Here is a 21,955-nt window from a genome sequence, read left to right as displayed (position 1 = left end):
AGGGGGAGGTGGGTTGCTCTAAATTCAAGGCTGGCCTAGTCTACATAGTGAAGTCCATGTAAGCCAGCGTGCTAGAAGGAGACCCTGCTTAAAAACAAGACTCAATACAAAGTAGTTAGTATTGCTACCTTTAAAAAAAAAAAAAGATGCCGGGCATGGTGGCGCATGCCTTTAATCCCAGCACTCGGGAGGCAGAGGCAGACGGATCGCTGTGAGTTCAAAGACAGCCTGGTCTACAAAGCAAGTCTAGGACAGCCAAGGCTACACAGAGAGACCCTGTCTCAAAAAGCCAAAAAAAAAACCAAAAAACAAAACAAAACCGAAAACAAGAAAAAGAAAAGGAAAATTCTTTAAAAAGTAACTTGCCCAACGCTGCGTAAGTGGGAAGCCAGCCAGGCGGAACATCTAGAACTATCTAATCTCAATGAACACAGCTGGGAATCATCTGCTCTGTTACATTTCCTTAAGCATTTCCCTATTCATGTGCAAGCATAGTGTCCTATGCTGGCTGTCCTTGGAGGGTCTTGCAGGCTCTTCCGGAGCCATCGTTGAGGAGTTTGGCTGACGGCCGTGGTTCTTTAACGAGTTCTTGAGAGACCAAAATCTGAAGAGGACTTCGGAGTGTAGCTCTCTTGTTTTCAAGTTGAGATTGCGAACTTAGGTTTGCAAGTTAACAGTCAACCCAACCCTCGACCTGGCAGGGCGTTTTGACTTTTTGGAAGGAGACAGAATTCTTGTTAATTCCCTAGGCTGACCTCGAACCCTTGACCCTGCTGCTTTGGGCTCCTTAAGTTGGGATCTGCAGGCGCGTACTGTCATACACAGTCACCCAGTGCCTTTATTTTTATATTTGTTTACTTATTTATTGTGTATGTTGTATATGCAAGTGAATGAGGTGTGTATGAACCTAAAGGCCTTCTTCCATTGAGACGTCTCTCACTGAACCTGGCGTTCTGTTACATCTTTTTTTTCTTTTTTCTTTTTTTTTAGACAAGGTCTCTCTGTGTAGCCTTGGCTGTTCTGGACTTCTTTGTAGACCAGGCTGGCCTCAAACTCACGCCTCTACCTCCTGAGTGCTGGGATTAGAGGCGTGTACCACCACGCCCGGTCTAAAATGTTACATCTTGTGCTCAGCATCTACAGTCCCCCTCCCGCCTCCCCCCGCCCCATAGGTCATACCCCTGGCCTCAGGGATGGGAAATCTCACATATCTGGTGACAAGGACCATCATTTGACCAGGCTTGGGGAAAGTCATGCACGATCAGGCATGTGTTGTTTGCACTGTTCCAGTATTAAGTGATTATTCACTGCCTTGGCAAAGATTTAGTTTGGAGCGCGCTCCTCAAATTTCTTGGAAATTTCTAAAGTTGGCTTAATTTACATAAGTGTAAACTCAGGAAATGAGGTCCGAATTGATTTCCCAGGAACAGCTAGTTTTGAAATTACCGTGTGTATGATGGCTTCAACAATTTCTAAACCTCCCGGGCAATGGTGGCCCACGCCTTTAATCCTAGCACTTGGGAGGCAGAGGCAGGTGGATCAGTGTGAGTTCGAAGCCAGCCTGGTCTACAAAGTGAGTCCAAGACAGCCAAGTCTATACAGAGCAACCCTGTCTCAACAAACACACAAACAAACAAAAAACCAAAACAAAAAAACACCCCCCCAAAACAAAACAAAACCCCCCACAAAACCATGTCTGGTGGATAGTTAATGTTCAATAAATATTATATATTAGGTCTTTTTCTTCTTTTTCAAGTTCTTGCTATTTAGCCCAAGCTGGTCTTGAACTCATAGCTTGCCTAAGCCTCCCAAGTGCTAGGATTACAGGTGTGTGCCAAGTCTTGATTAGTCTTTCTGGGGGTAGGGAGTAAAAGTGATTCATTCAATAAACACATCTGTAAATAAATGTTATTTACAGGGTGCCTTATGCCCTGCCTGGAGCGAATTGTTTGTTCGTCTGTTTTTTTATTGCCCAATTGAGACACGCACTCCACCCATGAGCCACATCATACTTAATGGTTTGAAATACATAAACAGGAATAAAATGGCACTCCAAACTTCTGAGCTTTTAGGTCACATGTCCGATGCCATATAGACTGTCTATACATGCAGGCTTTTGACATGTCTTGGTCTGCCATCAATAGACAATTGCCCAAGTCTAGTTGTTTTCTCACGACCTTTCAGAATGCTTTTAACTCCCAACCACATACTTAACTGAAGATCATCAACCCATTATGCCATTTCCTTCCCTTTCTAAACACTCACACACACACACTCACACACAGACACAAACACACACACTCACACACACATTCACACACAGACACAAACACACATATACACAAACACACACACACACACAGACACACACACACACTGCCTTAGCTCCTGTCCCATGTAGGTGGTGGATGAGTGCCAAACACTGTGAGGATCCTTATTGGTGGTTGCTTTTTTTACACCCTAAGGTGGAGGCAGGCAGGAAGGTGTGACGTTCTTTCACCCCTAATCATCTGGAAAACCTGCTGCCCTAGGGCTCAGGCTGTCTCTGTCATTATTCTGTTCCTGGTTCTCATCTCTTCCCCTGGCGCACTCCGCCCTGGGCTGGAAAGCGCACTTTGCACATGGGTAGCTTTTTTCAGCTCTCCTTGAGTGTAGGAACTGTAGGAACTGGGGAGTTGGGGATGTTTCCTCCTTATCAGGCTCCCACAGTAATGGAAACAGTGGGGAATCTAGGTGCTAGTTAGGAGCCACCCCACCCTCCTTACATCCCCTTTAAATGTTAAATGTTGGCAAAGCTCAGAGGTTCCTGCTTTCTGCCTGCAGAGGCAGGCTTCTTGTGGAATTTTCCACATGGGTGGAAGTGTGTCTTTTCAATGGGATCCATTTTCAACATATACATTTCAGAGCTGTTTTAAAAGTGGGTGTACTCCGAACCAGTGCAGGTTGTTTCGTGTTCTGATCACCTTTGTCCCAACATTGGTAAACCAGAAAGGCAGCCTGTGGGCAGCCAGGCATTTTGTAGGCTGGCACCAATGAAAAGAAAAGAGAACATGCCATATACTTTCTCCGACTGGAGCTGCATGCTAGGCACTGTGATACTGAGCCCTGCTCCCAGGTCTTAGCACTGCTTTCTGAGCCATCTCAGTAACTGAAAGACTACACCTAAGATTCCTTTTTTTTCCCTCTTGCCCTGAAGGTTGCTTGCAGTTGAGGACAACTATGAATGAGGCTCCCTTCAGGTGGGGGTTTTTCAGAAGTACTTAGAAATGATCAAAAATCATCACTCAGCTCTTATTATTATATTGTGCATAAATCCAGTCATTAAAGATTAAAATGGCACATTTATGTGCACTTATTATCTCAATCAGAATTTTCTTTTTTTTTTTTTTTTTTTAATTTTTGTTTTTGGGTTTTTTGAGACAGGGTTTCTCTGTGTAACCTTGGCTGTCCTGGACTCATTCTGTAGACCAGGCTGGCCTCGAACTCACAGCGATCCGCCTGCCTCTGCCTCCCGAGTGCTGGGATTAAAGGCGTGCGCCACCATGCCCGGCTTCAATCAGAATTTTCAAGCACATTTTTTTCAGTGGCTTTTATTTTCAAAATCACCACACTCAATTCTTCATTGAGAACCAACACACACTGAGCTTCTCGAGTCGGGTTGTTTGGGAAACAATCATGCTTTTGATGTAAACACCTTCTAGCTTTTATCAGTGTGTACAGAGTGTCTTCACGTATGTGTGAGCACAGGTGTGTGTTGCCTGCCTGTGTGTGCACATACTTGTGGAAGCTGGAGGACAAACTCACAAATTCAATCGCTCATGGCATGGCAAGCTCTTTTTTTTGCTTTTCGAGACAGGGTCTGTCTGTGTAGCCTTGGCTGTCCTGGACTCGCTTTGTAGACCAGGCTGGCCTCGAACTCACAGCGACCCGCCTGCCTCTGCTTCCCAATCATGGCAAGATCTTTGTCTCAGGGTTTTTATTGTGAAGAGACACCATGAGCACCGTAACTCTTATAAAGGAAAACACTTAATTGGAGCTGGCTTACAGTTCAGAGGTTCAGTTCATTATCGGCATGGTGGGAAGCATGGTGGCATGCAGGCAGACACGGTGCTGGAGAAGGAGCTGAGAGTTCTACAACTGGATCAGCAGAAAGGAAGAGTAAGCCATTGGGCCTCTGTTGAGTTTCTGAAACCTCAAAGCCCACCTCCTGTGACACACCTCCTCCTCCGACAAGGCCACGCCTCCTCCAAGGCCACGCCTCCTGATAGGGCCACTCCCCATGAGCCTATGGGGTCCATTTTCTTTTTCTTTTTTTCTTTTTCTTTTTTCTTTTTTTTTTTTTTTTTTTTTTTTGTTTTCCATTTTCATTCAGATCACATAGTGTCTCACCAATCAGCCAGGCTGGCTGGACAACTGGTGAGTCCCTTACAAGTGTGAGATACCACATCTAGATTTTTCATGTGGGTGCTGGTGATTGAACTCAAAGCCTCATGCTTTGTGCAACAAGCACTTTACTGATGTAAATGTAAATTTTTTTTTTTTTTTGAGACAGGGTTTCTCTGTGTCATAGCCTTGGCTGCCTGGACTCGCTCTGTAGACCAAGCTAGCCTCGAATTCAAAAAGATCTGCCTGCCTCCACCTCCTGAGTGCTGGTATTTATAGGAGTGTGCCACCAAGCCTGGCTAAATCTTTTATGGTAGAAAAACCAATTTTAGGTTTCTTCAGAGCCCAAACAAAAACACTTTAGGATGAATTCAGGTCATACTGTTGAAACTCAAAGTCTGAAACCTCAGGAAGAGCAATATAAAACGGACCAGTTATCTGCCCAGGGCTTGGAATTGAGATTCCTTTTGAAATAATTCAGATATTTTATTTTCTCTCTCAGTGACACAGGAACGACGCCTCCAGAGAGTGGGATCTTTGGGTTCATGATAAACTTCTCTGCATTTCTTGGTGAGTACGTGATTATCATAGATGAGGAATTTACAACCTTGAGTGAAATGAAATGCCACCTGTAGTTTGTGTACTTAAGAAAAAAGCACAACCAGGGCAGGGTGTGGTGGCGCACACCTGTAATCCCAGCACTTGAGGCAGGGGGATCTCTGTGAGTTCTAGGCCAACCTGGTCTACAAATAGAGACCAGGGCAGCCAGGGCGATGACACAGAGAAACCCTGCCTTGAAAAACTAAATCAAACCAAACCAAAAAATAGCACAATCTCTATTACTAGAATTTTGCACTACTTTGAGAAGCTAAGCCATGTTAAAAAAAAAAAAAATCCACAATTGTGTATGGCCTCCTTTTAGAACTATCCTTACCTAGTATCTGAGTATCTGAGACAGACTTTGTAAGAGGTGTGTGTGTGTGTGTGTGTGTGTATAATTTATTCATATTACATCTCAATTGTTATCCCATCTCTTATATCCTTCCACTCCTCCCTCCCTTGCACTTTCCCCCTACTCCCCTCCCCTATGACTGTGATTGAGGGAGACCTCCTCCCCCTGTATATGCTCATAGGGTATCAAGTCTCTTCTTGGTAGCCTGCTATCCTTCCTCTGAGTGCCACCAGGCCTCTCCATCCAGGGGACGTGGTCAAATATGGGGCACCAGAGTTCCTGTGAAAGTCAGACCCCACCCTCCACTCAACTGTGAAGAGGTACTTTTAAATCCCAAATTTCTGAAATGGAGTTACATTTTTTAAATTTTATCTAATATTTATTTTTATACCAGGCGGTGGTGGCACATGCCTTTAATCCAAGCACTCGTGAGTCAGAGGCTGGTGTCTGTCTCTAAGTTCCAGGCCAGCTTAGTCTACAGAGTGAGTTCCAAGATAGGCAGAGCTACATAGGGAAACCTTGTCTCAAGAAACAAAAATGAAACCAATAAAATTTATTTTTTATTATTTATGTGAGTGGGCATTCACAAATATACATGTGTCAATGATTTATTTTTTAATATTCGTATGTATATACAAACATGCATGTAGCAGTGGTTCATTTTTTTACTGTTTGTATGTATATACAAACATGCGTGTGTCAGTGAGCCTGGAGGCTAGAAGAGGGAGTCTCTTAGAATTAAACATTTGTGAGTCACTTAATGTGGGCACTGGAATCTGAGTCCCCATGAGAGAGCAACAAACATTCTTTTTCACTAAAAATTTTTTAAAAATTTATTCTCTCTTACAGTACATCCTGACCACAGTTTCCTCTCCTTCCACTCCTCCCAGTCCCATCCCCTGGCCCCAACCTTCCCTTCCCAACCCCCAGATCCACTGCTCCTCCATTTCCCTTCAGAAAAGAGCAGCGCCCCTCCCCCCACCCCCAGGGACATCAACCAAACACAGCATAACAAGATAATAACCAGAAACCGGAAATAATTAGATGTCCTTTAATTGAAGAATGGATAAAGACAATGTAGTCCCACGTCCCCTCAATGGGAAGGCCTGGTGGCACTCAGAGGAAGGATAGCAGGCTACCAAGAAGAGATTTGATACCCTATGAGCATATACAGGGGGAGGAGGTCCCCCTCAGTCACAGTCATAGGAGAGGGGTGTAAGGGGAAAATGGGAGGGAGGGATGGGAAGATACAAGGGATGGGATAACAATTGAGATGTAATATGAATAAACTAATAAAATATATTTTTTAAAAAAGGTAATGGTCCATTTAGGCTGTGGAGTATTATACAGCTGTTAAAAATTACATCCTGAAATTTGCAGACAAATCAATGGAACTAGGAAAATAAAAAACAAACATCATCCTGAGTGAGGTAACCCAGACCCAGAAAGACAAAGATGATATGTACTCACTTATGAGAGGATATTATCTGTTAAGTAAAGGATAGCCATGCTACAATCCACAGACCCAGACAGGCGAAGTAACAAGGACAGCTCCAGTCCAGCAGGGGAAGCATGGCTCTGTCTGGGGAGGGGAAAGAGAATAGATTTTGTGGGTGGGAGTGTGGGCGAGTGGAGGACGGCAACTTGGGATGGGAACAGAGGGGAGGTTCAGAGGGGCGGAGCGACGACTGTAATGGGGTGGGGGCCAATGGGGGGGGGCGATGGGAAAACCTAGTGCACTAGAAACTTCCTTCAATCTATGAGGGTGACCCTAGCGAGGACCCCTAGGAATGGAGGCTACGGACCCTGAACTGGCCATCGTGTGGCAGGACTGGGACACCACCCAGCCACCAAACTTTTGACCTGCAACAAGCATTCTTAAATGCTGAGCCATCCCTCTAGCCCAGGAATGGATTTTCAGTATAGTTTAGTTTAAAACAAAACAAAACAAAAAACAACCAACCAACCAAACAAACAAACAAAAGTCATACCTGAGACAAGTACAAACTACTCTGGCTTTGTCGGATCGAACCCAGCACTGGCCACATGCCGAGGGCTCATTCTACCAGTGGGCTTCGCCCTGGCTCCAGGTGCTTATTTACAACAAGTAGTCCCTAGCAGGCAGTGGTGGCACACGCCTTTAATCCCAGCACTCGGGAGGCGGAGGCAGGCGTATCTCTGTGAGTTCAAGGCCAGCCTGGTCTACAAAGCAAGTCCAGGACAGCCAGGGCTACACAGAGAAATCCTATCTTGAAAAAAAAAAAAAAAAAAAAAAAAAAAAAAAAAAAAAAAAAAAGAAAGAAAGAAAGAAAGAAAGAATAAAAGATTGGGATAAGCATTCATATTTAGCTTTTTCCCTTCCAGATAAGGTCTTGCTGTCAGGTGCGCTTACATTTGTTATGTAGCCCAGGGGTTTCATAGAACTTGCAGTTCTCCTTCCAAAGGCTGGGAATACAGCCATGTGTCCCCACACCTCTCTTAGCCTCCTTTTTATTTACTCAAGTTTTTACTTTTTAAAATGTTGAGATATAAGATCTCTTTTGAGTTGCCCAGTCTGGTCTTAACTGTGCCAATTCATATAAAGTCCATCTTATCACAATGAGGGCTGTGTGCCTTTCACATTAAAAGGAAAAACAAAAACAAACAGACCAGAAGAATATGTGTAATATTTGCAGTAGTAGACAGAATTCTGGAGTGTAGAACATGTTAACGCCACTGACACTTAAACCCAGGGAGCGAAGGAGAAATCTTTTTTTTTTTTTTTTTTTTTTTTGTTTTTTGAGACAGAGTTTCTCTGTGTAGCCTTGGCTGTCCTGCACTCACTTTGTAGACCAGGCTGTCCTTGAACTCACAGCGATCCACCTGCCTCTGCCTCCCGAATGCTGGAATTAAAGGCATGTGCCACCATGCCCGGCTGAGAAATCCATTTATAAGAGAGGGGTGAAGTAAAGATAGAATCTCACAAACCGTGTAGAAACCTCCTAAAAATGACAGTGTAGATTTATTTTGTGGTGCTTCAGAAATCTTCATGGTACACTGTTAAGTGAGAAAAGCAAGTCATGAAACAACACATGGCGTACAAGGCCTCCACATGGAAATAGCCAAGATGGTGTGCGTGCGTGTATCTGCCTGCTACATAGGGCAGAGAATAACGGGAAGAGCAAAATGTGTTGCAATTGTGAGGTTTTTTTTTCCTTTCTTTTCTCGTGCTAGAACTCAAACCTAGGTTCTCATGCTACACACCCAGACACACCCAGACACACACACAAACACACACATACACACACACACACGAAACTGTAAAAACAAAACAAAATAAAAAATGACTCATGTGTTCTTGTCTTCCATTGAAAGAGTCAAGTAACACATTTCACTAGACTGTACTTCTTTTTTTCAGGTGCAGCTACGATGTACACAAGATATAAGATAGTGGAGAAGCAGAACGAGACCTGCTACTTCGGCACCCCTGTTTTTAACTTGGTGTCATTGGTTCTCGGATTGGTGGGGTGTATCGGAATGGGCATCGTAGCCAATTTCCAGGTATGGCCTGAGTGTGTTGGGTGGGGGAGGATGGAAGTGTGAGCAGAGAAGCCAGGAATGCAAGAAACCAGCTTGTCCCGAAAAGCTATGAGATGGTGAACAGATTAGGATTGGATTGACTTCCCACCCTCCCTGAGACAGGGTCTCTCTGTGTAGCCTTCGCTGTCCTGGACTCACTTCATGGACCAGGTTGGCCTCTAACTCAAAGTGATCCACCTGCCTCTGCCTCCCGAGTGCTGAGATTGGTTTAACTTATTTATTTATTTTTTGAGACAGGGTTTCTCTGTATGGCCTTGGCTGTCCTGGACTCGCTTTGTAGACCAGGCTGGCCTCGAACTCTCAGAGATCTGCCTGCCTCTGCCTCCCCAAGTGCTGGGACTAAAGGCGTGCATCACCATGCCTGGCAGATTGGATTGATTTTTTTTTTTTTTTTTTCGAGACAGGGTTTCTCTGTGTAGCCTTGGCTCTCCTGGACCTGCTTTGTAGACCAGGTTGGCCTCGAACTCACAGCAATCCACCTGCCTCTGCCTCCCAAGTGCTGGGATTAAAGGCGTGTGCCACCACGCCCGGCTGGATTGATTTTTAATATGATTGTTAGTCTTGCCTGGGAATTGGGAAAGCATGGGTTTATATCTGCAAGATGAGGCTGTATACCTCAAATAGTGGTACAGGCTCAGTGGTGCTCCCTGTTTGCCTTTTTAAAAAAAAAAAAAAAAAAAGAGATTTTTATCCTCTATCTGGCCCAGCTTGGCCTGGAACTCTTGGCAGTCATTTTAATCACATGCATGCACATGCACATATACTTTTTAAGCTGAGAACTATTTAATGCTGGGCTCTTCTGACTCAGCCTTCTGAGTGCATGGATTGCAGGCCTGAAGTACCGTGGCTGGCTTCACCGTTCATATTCATGTCGTTTGAAGCAAGAGCTGCTTTAGTTTTGTAAGCGGGTTCTCCCCGGAGTCAATGTTTACGACTCTACCATTGGACAGGATCCATCTGGTATTCAAAGAGAAACACCTGATCCCCTCCCTTTTGTGGGTGAAGGGCTTGGTTCGTGGAGGTGACACCAAAGAGAGGCTATTTAATGTCTTAGAAAAAATCCACTGAACTCCATGTTCATACCACTGATAGCACCCACCTTAGAAGACTGTCGCAAGGACTGGACAAAAGAGTTGATGCAGAACAGCCACCACCAGTCTGTACTTAGTGGCTGCAACAGTCATAGCCACTGAAGTGGTCCTACAGTCTTCCATGTTGTCTCCATGGGAGAGCAGGACGGATTACTACAGGAGGCCTTGTACTGCCCAGGGGAGACCTTTGTATGATGCTTGTTTTGACAAAAAGATGGTAGGCGTCACCTTTAGTGGGCTACTGTGGAGGGAAAGGATGTGTTCTCTTATGATGTCTACTGTAGCCCGGAGCTGGACCATGGTCAGTTTGACATGACGTGCATCTCGTGAGCCCCCACAGATTTACCGTCTCTGCGCTATCTGTCAACAAGGGGCATCATGCCAAATCACACCAGGAAACTCAGGGCTGTTTTCCAGCAGTTACGGTGAAAGGTCCCTCATCTTTATATGGTACGACATGTTCAGGATGACCCACAGGCCAGGGATGGTAAAGGTTCTTAGAACCAGTCCTTGGTTGACAAAAGTGACAGCACAGTTTACAGCTCCACGGCTCTGAAGCTATGAGAAAGGAGGGGAGGGTGACGAGGATTATTTATGCAAACATGCACTATCCAGTGGGAGAGTAGCATGCAGTTTATCACATCGCTTTCCCAATGAATAATATCATAAGATTTGTAATATGACCACGGCAGGGTAAAGAGTCCCCAGGGAGCCCACGAAGCTTGCAAGCTTAGCTCCAGAAGCATGTGTCAAGATGGCCAGGGTAGAGGGAGGAAGTATTCAAATTCAGGATGTCCACGAGTTCAAAAAGGAAAGTGGAAAGTACCAGAATTCTGATTATTCCTGAAAGTGACTCATTAGCAGATGATGTGTTGGTTTCTGTTTTACCCTTATCCAAATATACCTCCCATTCAAGCAACGAAAGGGATTTGTTTCTCTTAGTTCTTTTAAATTTTTTTTTTAATGTGGAAAGGTATACATAATATAGAATTTTCATCTTAAACACTCTTCTTTATATCAGTGATTATTTTCCTGATTTCTGTATGTACTTAAAGGACACACATATTTTAAAACAAAAATGTCCCTTATCCAAATGCCCATGTTAGATATTCTAGTTACAGAAAGTAATGTGATGCATTGCAGAATGTGGATGCAATTGTGCCTGGTACTTGCAGTGATTCTCCTGCTGCAGTCTCTTGAGTCCTGGGATTACAGGATGCAGGTTAAGCTGCCTCACCTGTCTTCTAAATGCAATTTTTATAGGAAATGCTATTATATGGTTTTCACTGCAAGCATCTAAGATAGAAATGATTACAGACCAAGATAGAGGCTCTATTTTAAGGCCATGGTCTCATGGTGGAGTTAGAACTTTTAATTTACAAGAGCCAGGCTCTAAAACTTACCCCAATTCTTCTCCAGGGTGGATGCTGTCTTTTTTTCTTTCTTTCTTTCTTCCTTTCTTTCTTTTGTTTGTTTTTTGAGACAGGGTTTCTCTGTGTAGCCTTGACTATCCTGGACTTGCTTTGTAGACCAGGTTGACCTCGAACTCACAGCGATCCGCCTGCCTCTGCCTCCCAAGTGCTGGGATTAAAGGTTCTTTTTTGTTTGCTTTGGTTTTATTTTGTCTTGGGTTTTTTTTTTTTTTTTTCCTGAGACAGGTTTCTCTGTGTAGCCCTGGCTGTCCTGGAACTCACTCTGTAGACCAGGCTGACCTCCACCTGCCTTTGCCTCCCAAATTCTGGGATTAAAGGCATGTGCCACCTGTCTTTTTCTTATCTCATGTATTTTGTTTGTTTTTTGTTTTGTTGTTGTTGTTTCTTTTTGAGCCTGGGATATCCTTGACTCCCTTTGTAGCCCAGGCTGGCCTTGAACTCACAGAGATCCGCCTGCCTCTGCCTCTGGAGTGCTGGGATGAAAGGCGTGGGCCACCACACCCGGCTTGTTTTTTCAGTCTCATGTGCTGGAGTAATTGTGGAACAGGTTCACCGCTGGCCTAAGACCATAAGAAAACACAGATATTCACATTACAGTTCCTAACAGTAGCAAAAATTACATTTATTAAGTAGCAACAAACATAATTTCATGGGGGCTGGAGAGATGGCTCAGAGGTTAAGAACACTGCCTGCTCTGCCAAAGGTCGTGAGTTCAATTCCCAGCAACCACATAGTGGCTCACAACCATCTATAATAAAATCTGGTGCCCTCTTCTGGCTTGCAGGTGTACATTCAGGCAAAACATTGTATACATAATAAATAAATAAGTCTTTTTTTTAACAAGTAATTTTATGGTTCGGGGGTCACCACAACATGTAGAATTGTATTTACGGGTGGCGGAAGCCTTAGGGAGCTTGAGAACCACTGGCTTAAAGCATCCCATAATGAGCGAATGAGCGCTGGTGGCTTGAGGTGAGTTAGCACCCCTCCCCCAACCCCAGTAAGACCCCCCCCCCCCCATCTGTGGTCTTTGCAGGAGTTAGCTATGCCGGTCATCCATGACGGTGGAGCCCTTCTGGCTTTCGTCTGTGGTGTGGTTTACACGCTCCTGCAGTCTATCATATCCTACAAATCATGTCCCCACTGGAACAGCCTCACCACGTGCCACGTCCGGATGGCCATCTCCACTGTCTCCTGCGCAGCCGTCGTCCCCAGTATCCTTTTCATGTGTAGATTGTTAAAAAAAAAAAAAATACGTCGAGGAAGAAGGAAGATTGGCCTACTTTGGGCCGTAGCTGTAGTTAGACTAAGGGCTGCTGAAGTGGGGGGTCCTGCAGTAGGGAGATAGGGAGAGACTCCCCGAGTTCGGGGGGCATGCATAAGTGGGAGTCTAGCCAGAAGGGAGCCTGGGGGTCACCAGGTGGAAGAGAACCACGGAGTGGCTGAACTTCCCTGATGGGATTCTTGCACAAGACACTTCAGGGAAAAGAGACAGCCTAGGGGGGCGGGAGTCGGGGTGGAGCGGGTTGTGGGGAGGACTCAGAGTACCAGAGATCATACCAACAATGAGGAAACTGGTGTTTAGACCTGGTGTCACTGTGACTAAAAGACTGGCACAAACAACCCAAGGGGGGTGGGGGTGGGGGTGGGGAAGGCTTTATTTTGCTTTACTGTTTTCATGGTTGCTGGGACTCCTGTGCTCAGGCGGAAAACTGTGTGGCAATCAGAGCGTGTGGGGCCTGAATTTGTTCATTATGGACAGGAAACAGAAGGCAAGAGATGGGGGGGGGGGGGGAGGAAGAGAAACAGGAACAGAAAGAGGAGGTTGGGGGAGGGCCCAGAGACCTGCCGCAGTAATCTGCTTAGTCCAGGTAGGTCCTGGGTCTGAAAAGTTTCCAGAATTATGGGGCATGGTGGCAGCGCATGCCTTTCATCCCAGAACTCCTGAGGCAGAGGCAGGTGGATCGATATGAGTTCGAGGCCAGCCTGGTCTACAAAGCGAGTTCAGGACAGCCAAGGCTACACAGAGAAACTCTGTCTCAAAAAAGCAAACCAAGGGCTGGAGAGATGGCTCAGAGGTTTCCGAAGGTCCCGAGTTCAATTTCCAGCAACCACATGGTGGCTTACAACGACCTGTAATGAGATCTGGTACCTTCTTGTGGTGGGTAGGCACACATGTGCGCAGAATACTGTATAAATAATAAATAAATCTTTAAAGGAAAAAATATTAAAAAAAGAAAAAAAGACTAACCAAACCAACCAAACAAACAAAAACCTCAAATGTTTCCAGAATCTCCCCCAATAATGTTGCGATCTGGGGCCAAGCCTCAAGCAGCCACAGGAAGGTTTGGTGGTAGGATGGAGACAGTTTATATCGGTCTTAGTTACTTTTCTATTGTTGTGGGGGAAAAACAAAACAAAACCAAAAAACCGTGATCCAGGCAACTTATAGAAGAGTTTATTTGGGGCTTACTGTTTCAGAGGGTCAGAGTCCATGACTGTCATGGTGTGGAGATTATGGCGGCAGGCAGACAGGCAGGCAGGGAGACAGGCGGGTACACAGGGCACTGGAGCAGTAGCTGAGAATTTGTATCTCAAACAGAAGGATGAGGCACAGGGAGGTAACTGGGAATGGCATGGGCTTTTGAAACTTCAAAGCCCATCCCCCAGTGACACACTTCCGGCGAGACGGCACCACCGAATCCTTCCCACTAACTGAGACCCAAGCATTTAAATAGATGAGCCCAGGGGGGCGCTTTTCACTCAAGCCACCAGACTATCCTTAAGCAGGATCTAGTTACATTGATTTTATATTCTATCTTTATTTACTTATTTATTTTATTTTTATTTTTTCGTCTTTTTTTTGAGACAAGGTTTCTCTGTGTAGCCTTGGCTGTCCTGAACCCCCTTTGTAGACCAGGCTGGCCTCGAACTCACAGAGATCCGCCTGTCTCTGCCTCCTGAGTGCTGGGATTAAAGGCGTGCACCACTACGTCCGGCTATGCTTATATTTTCATACGTATATTCCAGTTAGAGTGTTCTTTATAGTGGAGAAGGTTTAGGATCCTGGCTACGTAGTTCAGCTAAGCAAAGGATCTTTGTCATCCTGTTCCTGCAAGTTTGGTGTACCCTCCTCATCCCTGTTCCTGAAGTGTCTACACTCTTAGGAGGAGCAAATAGGAGAAAAGTGGACAGGATTTGTGGGGGGGGGAAGGAGTGAATGGAGAGGATAGAAAAAAACACAGGGGTACTTGAACCTGTTTGCTTTCCGTCGCACGGGCCGGTTTCACAAGTCCTGTGAAAATATTTAACTTTTTTTGTAGTGCTTGTTTAAAGACATCAAATGTTGGTGCTGTAATGAAAGAAATTGCTTCATGGAATCTCAAGAGCCCAGACTCCATGCCTCTGGGGACATGGCAATTTGACTTACTAACTTGTACTAAGGGATTTCATTTGAACATTCTGTCATTCATGATCAAGTCAACCCCAAATACGTTTAGCCTCCTTGTACTTACTGATCTTGTTTTCAGTATGAAATTCACTTCATTTTCTAAAATGAATGAAATAAGTAATCATGTTTATATATTTTCATTGAAAGGAAATGAAGGTGGGGAATGGTGGTGCATGCCCATAATTCTTTGTTTGTTTGTTTATTTTGTTTGTTTGTTTTGGTTTTTCGAGACAGGGTTTCTCTGTGTAGTCCTGGCTGTCTTGGACTCACTTTGTAGACCAGGCTGGCCTCGAACTCACAGCAATCTGCCTGCCTCTGCCTCCTGAGTGCTGGGATTAAAGGTGAGCCATCACCATCCAGCTCTCCCTTTATTTCTTTAATGAAGCATTTAAACTAAGAAAATGAAAGTGATATGATATTTCAAGAGTGGAAAAATTTCCATCTTTTGATCTTATGTCAGATTGCAAGGGGAAAAAACACTGTTTTGTAAGTAGTATAGGCCAAGTCATGGTAAATGGTAGTCAAGTTTCAGAACATACCATGTCCTTCTAAACCTGAGCTCTGCATTTTTCTCCTAAAATAGACATTACACCAGCCAGACTAAGTACACAATTTTGCTTGGTTTTATTTCTTACTGTTTTTGAGATAGAGTGCTACTCTGTAGCCCAGGCTGGCCACAAATGTGTGACAATCCTTTCTGTCTCAGTCTCCTGAGTGCTGGGATTACAGGCACGTGCCGCCCAGCTGGCTTCCTCCTCCTGGTCTTGGGGAAATTTTTAATTATAAAATTTATAGTCAGAGGCTAGGTGTGGTGGCTTACACTTGTAATCTCAGCAGAGGCAGGTGGGTTGCTCTAAGTTCGAGGCCAACCTGGTCTAAAGAGAGTTCCAGGGCAGCCAAGGCTACACAGAGAAACCCTGTCTTGAAAAACTTAAAAAAAAATTACAGTCAGGGAGGAAGGAACTAAACCCCAACACTGGGAAATTCACCAACAAATGGCACGCCTTTGTTCTAAGACAATTCCTCTCCCATTTCCTTGTCCTGGTAATAGTTTGAAAGGAGCCAGGCCTGGTGGCGCACACATTTAATCCCAGCATTTGGGAGGCAGAGACAGGTGGATTGCAGTGAGTTTGAGGCCAGCCTGGTCTACAAAGGGAGTTCAGGACAGCCAAGGCTACACAAAGAAACCCTGTCTTGAAAAACCAAAAAAAATGGGACTGGAGAGATGGCTCAGCGGTTAAGAGCACTGTCTGTTCTTCCAGAGGTCTTGAGTTCAATTCCCAGCAACCACATGGTGGCTCACGACCATCTATAATGTGATCTAATGTGCACTGTATACATAATAAAACAAATAAATCTTTAAAAAAAAGTTTGAAAGATGTTCATAATTTCTATTAAAATATAATTCCTTAACTCAATAACTTGTGTTGACTATAAAGCCTATTTTAAAAAGTGGCATTTGCAGTGTTGTAAGCAGTTTCTCTGCTTTCCAACTCCTAGAAACAAAGCTCTGGATACTAAAACCACAGAGTCAAGCACAAAGGGACACTTTGGCCTCAGTTTCCCATCCTGGCATACTCTTAGCCAAGCCAAAGGGGTCAGAGATCAAAATGGAAGCAGGTTAGGTACACACTTGCAACAAACTAACCTGAATGAATTCAACAAACTTCCTCGTGAAAAAAAAAAATCTCTGACCTCAAGCTTTTCTGCAGTAGAACGTTTCTCTGGAATGAACGGAAAGGCTCCTTAACATGCCCACGGTTCTCCATCATGTTTCTATGACACGAAACAGCCTCGCCGACTCCTGACAAAACAGAGAGGCCAGTTCCTTCATTCTCTCACTCATTCCTTTCCTTTCTTTTTCTTTTGAGACAGGGTTTCTCTGTGTAGCCCTGGCTGTCCTGGACTCACTCTGTTAGACCGGGCTGGCCTCTTTCTCTCAGAGATCTGCCTGCCTCTGCCTCCTGGCTGCTGGGGATTCCAGGCGCGCCACCCCCCCCCCCCTCCACCCCTGGCTGTAAGGTCAGTCATTTCTTAACAGGTTTCTAAATTTCTCCTGTGTATTGGCCCATCTTGCCTCAACTTGTAAAGCTTTTGAAAACTTCACAGAAGCAAGGCATGCTGGTAGTAGTCCAAACCTAAGGAAGGAAGGAAAGAAAGAAAGAAAGAAAGAAAGAAAGAAAGAACAAGGCTGGTTATGGTGCCTTTTTCCTTTAATATCAGTGCTTGGGAGGCAGAGTCAGGTGGATCTTTGAGTTCAAGGCCAGCCTGGTCTACAGAGTGAGTTCCAGGACAGCCAGAGTTCCATAACAAGACCCTGCTCACCCTTCTTGCTCTCGTTCAAAACAAACAAATAAAAAATAAGAAAAGAAGAGAAGGAAAGGAGAAGGAGGAAAGGGTGCTCTCAGGCCTCTTGAGGCACACGATCTGAGGCTTCCTGTTCCCTCCAGTCTGGTTGTGACACACTTTCCCTCTAGGCATGGTGGTGTCCTCTCCTTTTCCCTTTTCCTCCTCCCGAGGGGCTGTTCTAGACCTGGGCTATTGCTCCATCACAGTAGCCGTGTGGCCTTTTGCATACTTGAAATGTGGCTAGCCCAGATTGAGATCATTCATAAACGTAAAACATACACTCAATTTCAAAGACTTGATCAGAAAAAAAGGAATGTAGCTGAGTAGATGACCTCATTAGTTCTCTCCCTTTCTTCTTTTGCCTTTTTTGTTTGTTTGTTTTGGTGTGGGGTGTGTGTGTGAGTGGACTTAAATTCATTGTGTAGCCCAGGCTAGCTTCAAACTATTGATTCTCTTATGCTAGCCTCTAAGTGTTGGAATTGCTGATGTGAGGTGCTACACCCTGCTTACGCTAATAGTTCTGCGTATTGTTATACATTAAAATGATATCACCAATACTTTATCATTATTTTTTAAAGTATGTGGGGTGTGTGTGTGTGTGTGTGTGTGTGTGTGTGTGTGTGTGTGTGTGAAGCCATCTCCAAAAGGAGGTTCTTCAATGCTCATCATCTTCTTTGAGGTAGGCTGGGGATACTTCCAGGAGTTCATATGTCTCATTGTCAAAGAATCCTTAAAGTAATAAAAAGCATCTTTAAATACCGATTTCTGTAGGTCTCTGAGATTTTTGATGTCCACCTATTTATTTTTACATAATCCATCTTTTAAATTTAGGATGTATATTCCTATGATAAGAATAGACTAATACCTGACATATATATATATGTGTGTGTATAAAAGATAGCCTTAAATTTGAATTCTATACCAATGTATCATAATTAAACTTACTTTTGGATTAATATACAAAATTCTATACCAAGAAATTAAAAATAACCTTATTTGTGAGTAACAATTAAGGCCTTAAGTTGAATATATATGTAAATTTTTGTTGTTGTTGTTTATTTGTTTGCTTGTTTTAGGCAGGGTTTCTCTGTGTTAGCCTTGGCTGTCCCGGACTCGCTTTGTAGACCAGGCTGGCCTCGAACTCACAGAGATCCACCTGTCTCTGCCTCCTGAGTGGTGAGATTAAAGGCGTGCTGCCACCATGCCCGCCCCCCTGAATATATTTTCTATATTCCCTGACTCCTAAGAAAGAAAGATAAAGGAAAAGAAAAGAGAGAAATCCCAGAGTCCAACCTCATTTTCTCTCTGAATAAAACCAGTAATAACTTATAACCAACTCCCAATGACAATAAACATCCATAGCCCAAGAAGACAAAAACCTACCCAACCCCTCACCCCCTAAGGTAAATGGGGTATCATTCTCTTTTTAAGTCTGTTTCTTCACTGATTTGGGGAGCATTGATTTAATGGGTACCCAAATAAAATTTGGAAAAATGGTTAAGTAAGCTAGCATTAACATTAATCTTGTTTGGGACAGTCTGAAATGCTGGGCCAATTGAGACCAGCAACTATTTTCGAAGCTGTCCTGGAAGCAGGCTCTGATGAGGAACTGCCATCAAAGCACTTGGGGCTGGACCATAGAGGATACTGGAACAGATGTGCCAGCAGCATCTCAGCATCCTGGAGGATGGATCCTGTCAGGTCTGACCCAGCTTCAATGTCATGATCTTTTGTTCTAAAAACATATAATTTCTCATAAGCATTATACGGGCCTTAAGTATGAAGTGTGCACAGATCAATCAAGGCTGGTTCTCTGCTCTTTGTATGAGCAGAAGAAAGACATATGTGAATCTTCATTCATGCCGTATGAGGAATGGCATCCAATAATAAGTCACAGGTATTCTGTAACCAACAAGAAGAATTGTCCATGCATAGACATTCATGTCTCAGCCGGTCTCAGAACTATTCCCATGTAGTGGGATTAGCAATATAAGTTACCTGCTTGTTCTACAGTTTTATTTCATGTAATTATAGACTTAAGTTAGCAGTCTCTCTTTCATCTAGGTCTGTTCATTCTGACCTCTTTCGAAGAGGACAAATAACATCACCATTACCAATGGACATACAATCATTATATTGAAATCAAAATAAGATTGTATAGTTCTAAGTGTCCTTCCCTAGGCTGTATGGCACCTGATGATTAGGCCAGGCCACTACCTGTTTCCCTTTTTAGAGACAGGCCTGTTGCCCTGAGCAATAGAAAAGGCATTATGTTTTAAATAAACTTTATATAAACTCCCATTTAAGTTTAGAGTTTAAGCATACCCCAGGCATTTTGTACCTGGCGTTTACATTTGTTTGGGGTATTTTTATCTCACCCCTACTTTCCATAGGGGATGGACATGTCCACCCTTTAAACCTATGAATTGTAGCCTTTGAGCATCTGGGACCTAACTAGGCTGGCATGTACTTTGTCACCTGTAAGTCCCATGTTTCTTTGCATCAGGCATGACTGCCACCTGTCCCCCATGAAAATGCTTTTTTTTTTTTTTTTTGATAAGCTGGCAGTCAGGGCAATGTGACACTTCAACTCAGCATACAAAAGCTTTTTGACTGAGGGAGGCTTGCAGCTTGCATGTCTGTCTCACAGCCTAACCGTGGGTCCTTACATTGACCAACAGAACATATCCTAAGCCAAATTGCCCTTTGGCACCAGTTCCCTGATGGAAGTCCCACTTTCAGGGAGATTGGCTGGTCTTTTTAGAGCAGTGTGACATCATTTCTCCTTTCATAAACCTAAGAGTGATGTGTATCTATCTTTTAGATCAAGATATATAATTCGTTTTTAGGAAAAAGGAACTTACGTAGAAATTTTAAGGAAATTTTTTTGTCATTTTGAATCCTAGACTGTTTTTGTAAGTACTTTATCAACATTTGGGAGGCAGAGGCTAGAGGATCACTGTGAGTTCGAGGCTAGCCTGGTCTACAAAGCAAGTCCAGAACAGCCAAGGCTACACAGAGAAACCCTGTCTTGAAAAACCAAAAACCAAACCAAACAACAACAAGTTTGGTTATCTTTCTGGAAGCTACTCCCCCTGTTAAACTATGACAAACATGACTTGAAAAAACAAAAATGGTGTGGATACTTGAATTTAGCTGATCATCAGTATGTTGAGGTCAATTTAGAAATAGGGCCTAATGTTTATTATTAGCCCTACAATTATTATTACAGTGGCTTTTTTTGTTGTTGTTGTTTTGTTTTTTGAGACAGGGTTTCTCTGTGTAGCTTTGACTGTCCTGGATTTGCTTTGTAGACCAGGCTGGCCTCACACTCTGCCTCCCAAGTGTTGGGATTAAAGGTGTGCGCCACCACTGCCTGGCTCTACAGCGGCACTTTCTAACCTGCTATCAGTCAAAACAAAAACAAAAAACCACAGACACCTGTTATATTTTAAAATAGCCTTGGTTCACCTGGGGCAGGGCAGATATTAATCCGCTAAACTACCTCCCATAGTGGGACAGGTATCCCATAACCTGCCCCAATCCCATGCCATCTGCTTCTGATAATTTCTATCAAGCTCTTTGCCATCCAGAATCTCAAGTACATGCTAATACTCTCCATCTGAGTCGAACCTTCCACCCATGCTGGCCATGTGCTTCTCCTCCACCTAACCCTTAGCCTCCACTCCTCCTGTCTCTCCTCATCTCTCTCAGTCAGTCTCCCCAAGCTCTGGAATCTTAGCTACACCTGTCCCATTTGCCCTGCCTGGGTGTGTTGGCTTTTTATTGGTCAATCAGGAACAAGGTTGTAACAAACATTTTGGGGTACAGTGAGTCTGCTCATTTGGGCAGCAACCAGACCAACCTCCAACATCTTTTTAGGTTTTTTGGTTGTTGTTCAAGACAGGGTCTCTCTGTGTGGCCCTGGCTGTGCTGGATTTGTTTTGTAGACCTGGCTGGCTGCCAACTCATAGAGGTCCACCTGCCTCTGCCTCCCCAAGTGCTGGGATTACAGGTGTGGGCCATTGTGCCCAGCTTACCTTTTTAGTTTTTTAAAGCATGGCTACCAGCAAATTTAAAGATTTATTTATTTATTTATTACGTGCATTGATGTTTTGCCTGCATGGATGTCTGTGTGAGGGTGTCAGATTCCCCCAGAACTGGAGTTACAGTTATGAGCGGCCATGTGGTGCTGGGAATTGAACCTGGGTCCTTCAGCAGGACAGCTAGTGCTCTTAACCTCTGAGCTATCTCTCCAGCCCCATCTACTAGCAAATTTAAACTTACACATTATAGTTCTCTCTCTCTCCCCATCCCCCCCTCCGTGTCTCTTATAGAGAGGTCTTCGGATTTCATAACTCAGATAAAGCTGAATTCTGTGATGTACCCCCTCCCCCACACCCCCAATGCCAGTGCATATAAATTAGTGGTTCTTCATCTGAGCCATTGCTATTCCCTGCTCTGTCCTCCCTAGTACGCCGTGTTCTCTGGGCTTTGTCTGATGGGACTTTAATATTTCTGAGTGGTGAGACCCAAGTCTGTTTAACTGGATTCCCCGGCTACTCACAGACAGCGTGGTACCGAGTGCTGAGGAGGGAACTGAGGAGCAAATAGATGAGCGAATTAACAGGCTTCGAAACGAGTAGGAGCAGCGTTAGTGTCATCAGACGATGAAGGGATCGTCTATGCTCCCGGCTGCTTTTGTTCTGAGAAAAGT

The 21,955-nt window shown here is 44.2% G+C and overlaps 1 protein-coding gene across 1 annotated transcript in view; it reads left to right on the top strand.

The window, feature by feature from the left end:
• Dram1 (DNA damage regulated autophagy modulator 1) overlaps positions 1 to 21,955 on the top strand; it is a 34,462-nt gene that overhangs the window by 7,027 nt on the left and 5,480 nt on the right. The window contains exons 2-4 of the mRNA XM_051172637.1: positions 4,886 to 4,953; positions 8,733 to 8,875; positions 12,475 to 12,652. Coding sequence (XP_051028594.1) covers positions 4,886 to 4,953; positions 8,733 to 8,875; positions 12,475 to 12,652 — 389 coding nt within the window. The remainder of the gene's footprint in view (positions 1 to 4,885; positions 4,954 to 8,732; positions 8,876 to 12,474; positions 12,653 to 21,955) is intronic.

This window comes from Acomys russatus, chromosome 31 (assembly GCF_903995435.1).
Source record: "Acomys russatus chromosome 31, mAcoRus1.1, whole genome shotgun sequence".
Taxonomy (NCBI): domain Eukaryota; kingdom Metazoa; phylum Chordata; class Mammalia; order Rodentia; family Muridae; genus Acomys; species Acomys russatus.
Note: the sequence above shows the minus strand (reverse complement) of the source record. Positions and strands in the feature narration are given on the sequence as shown.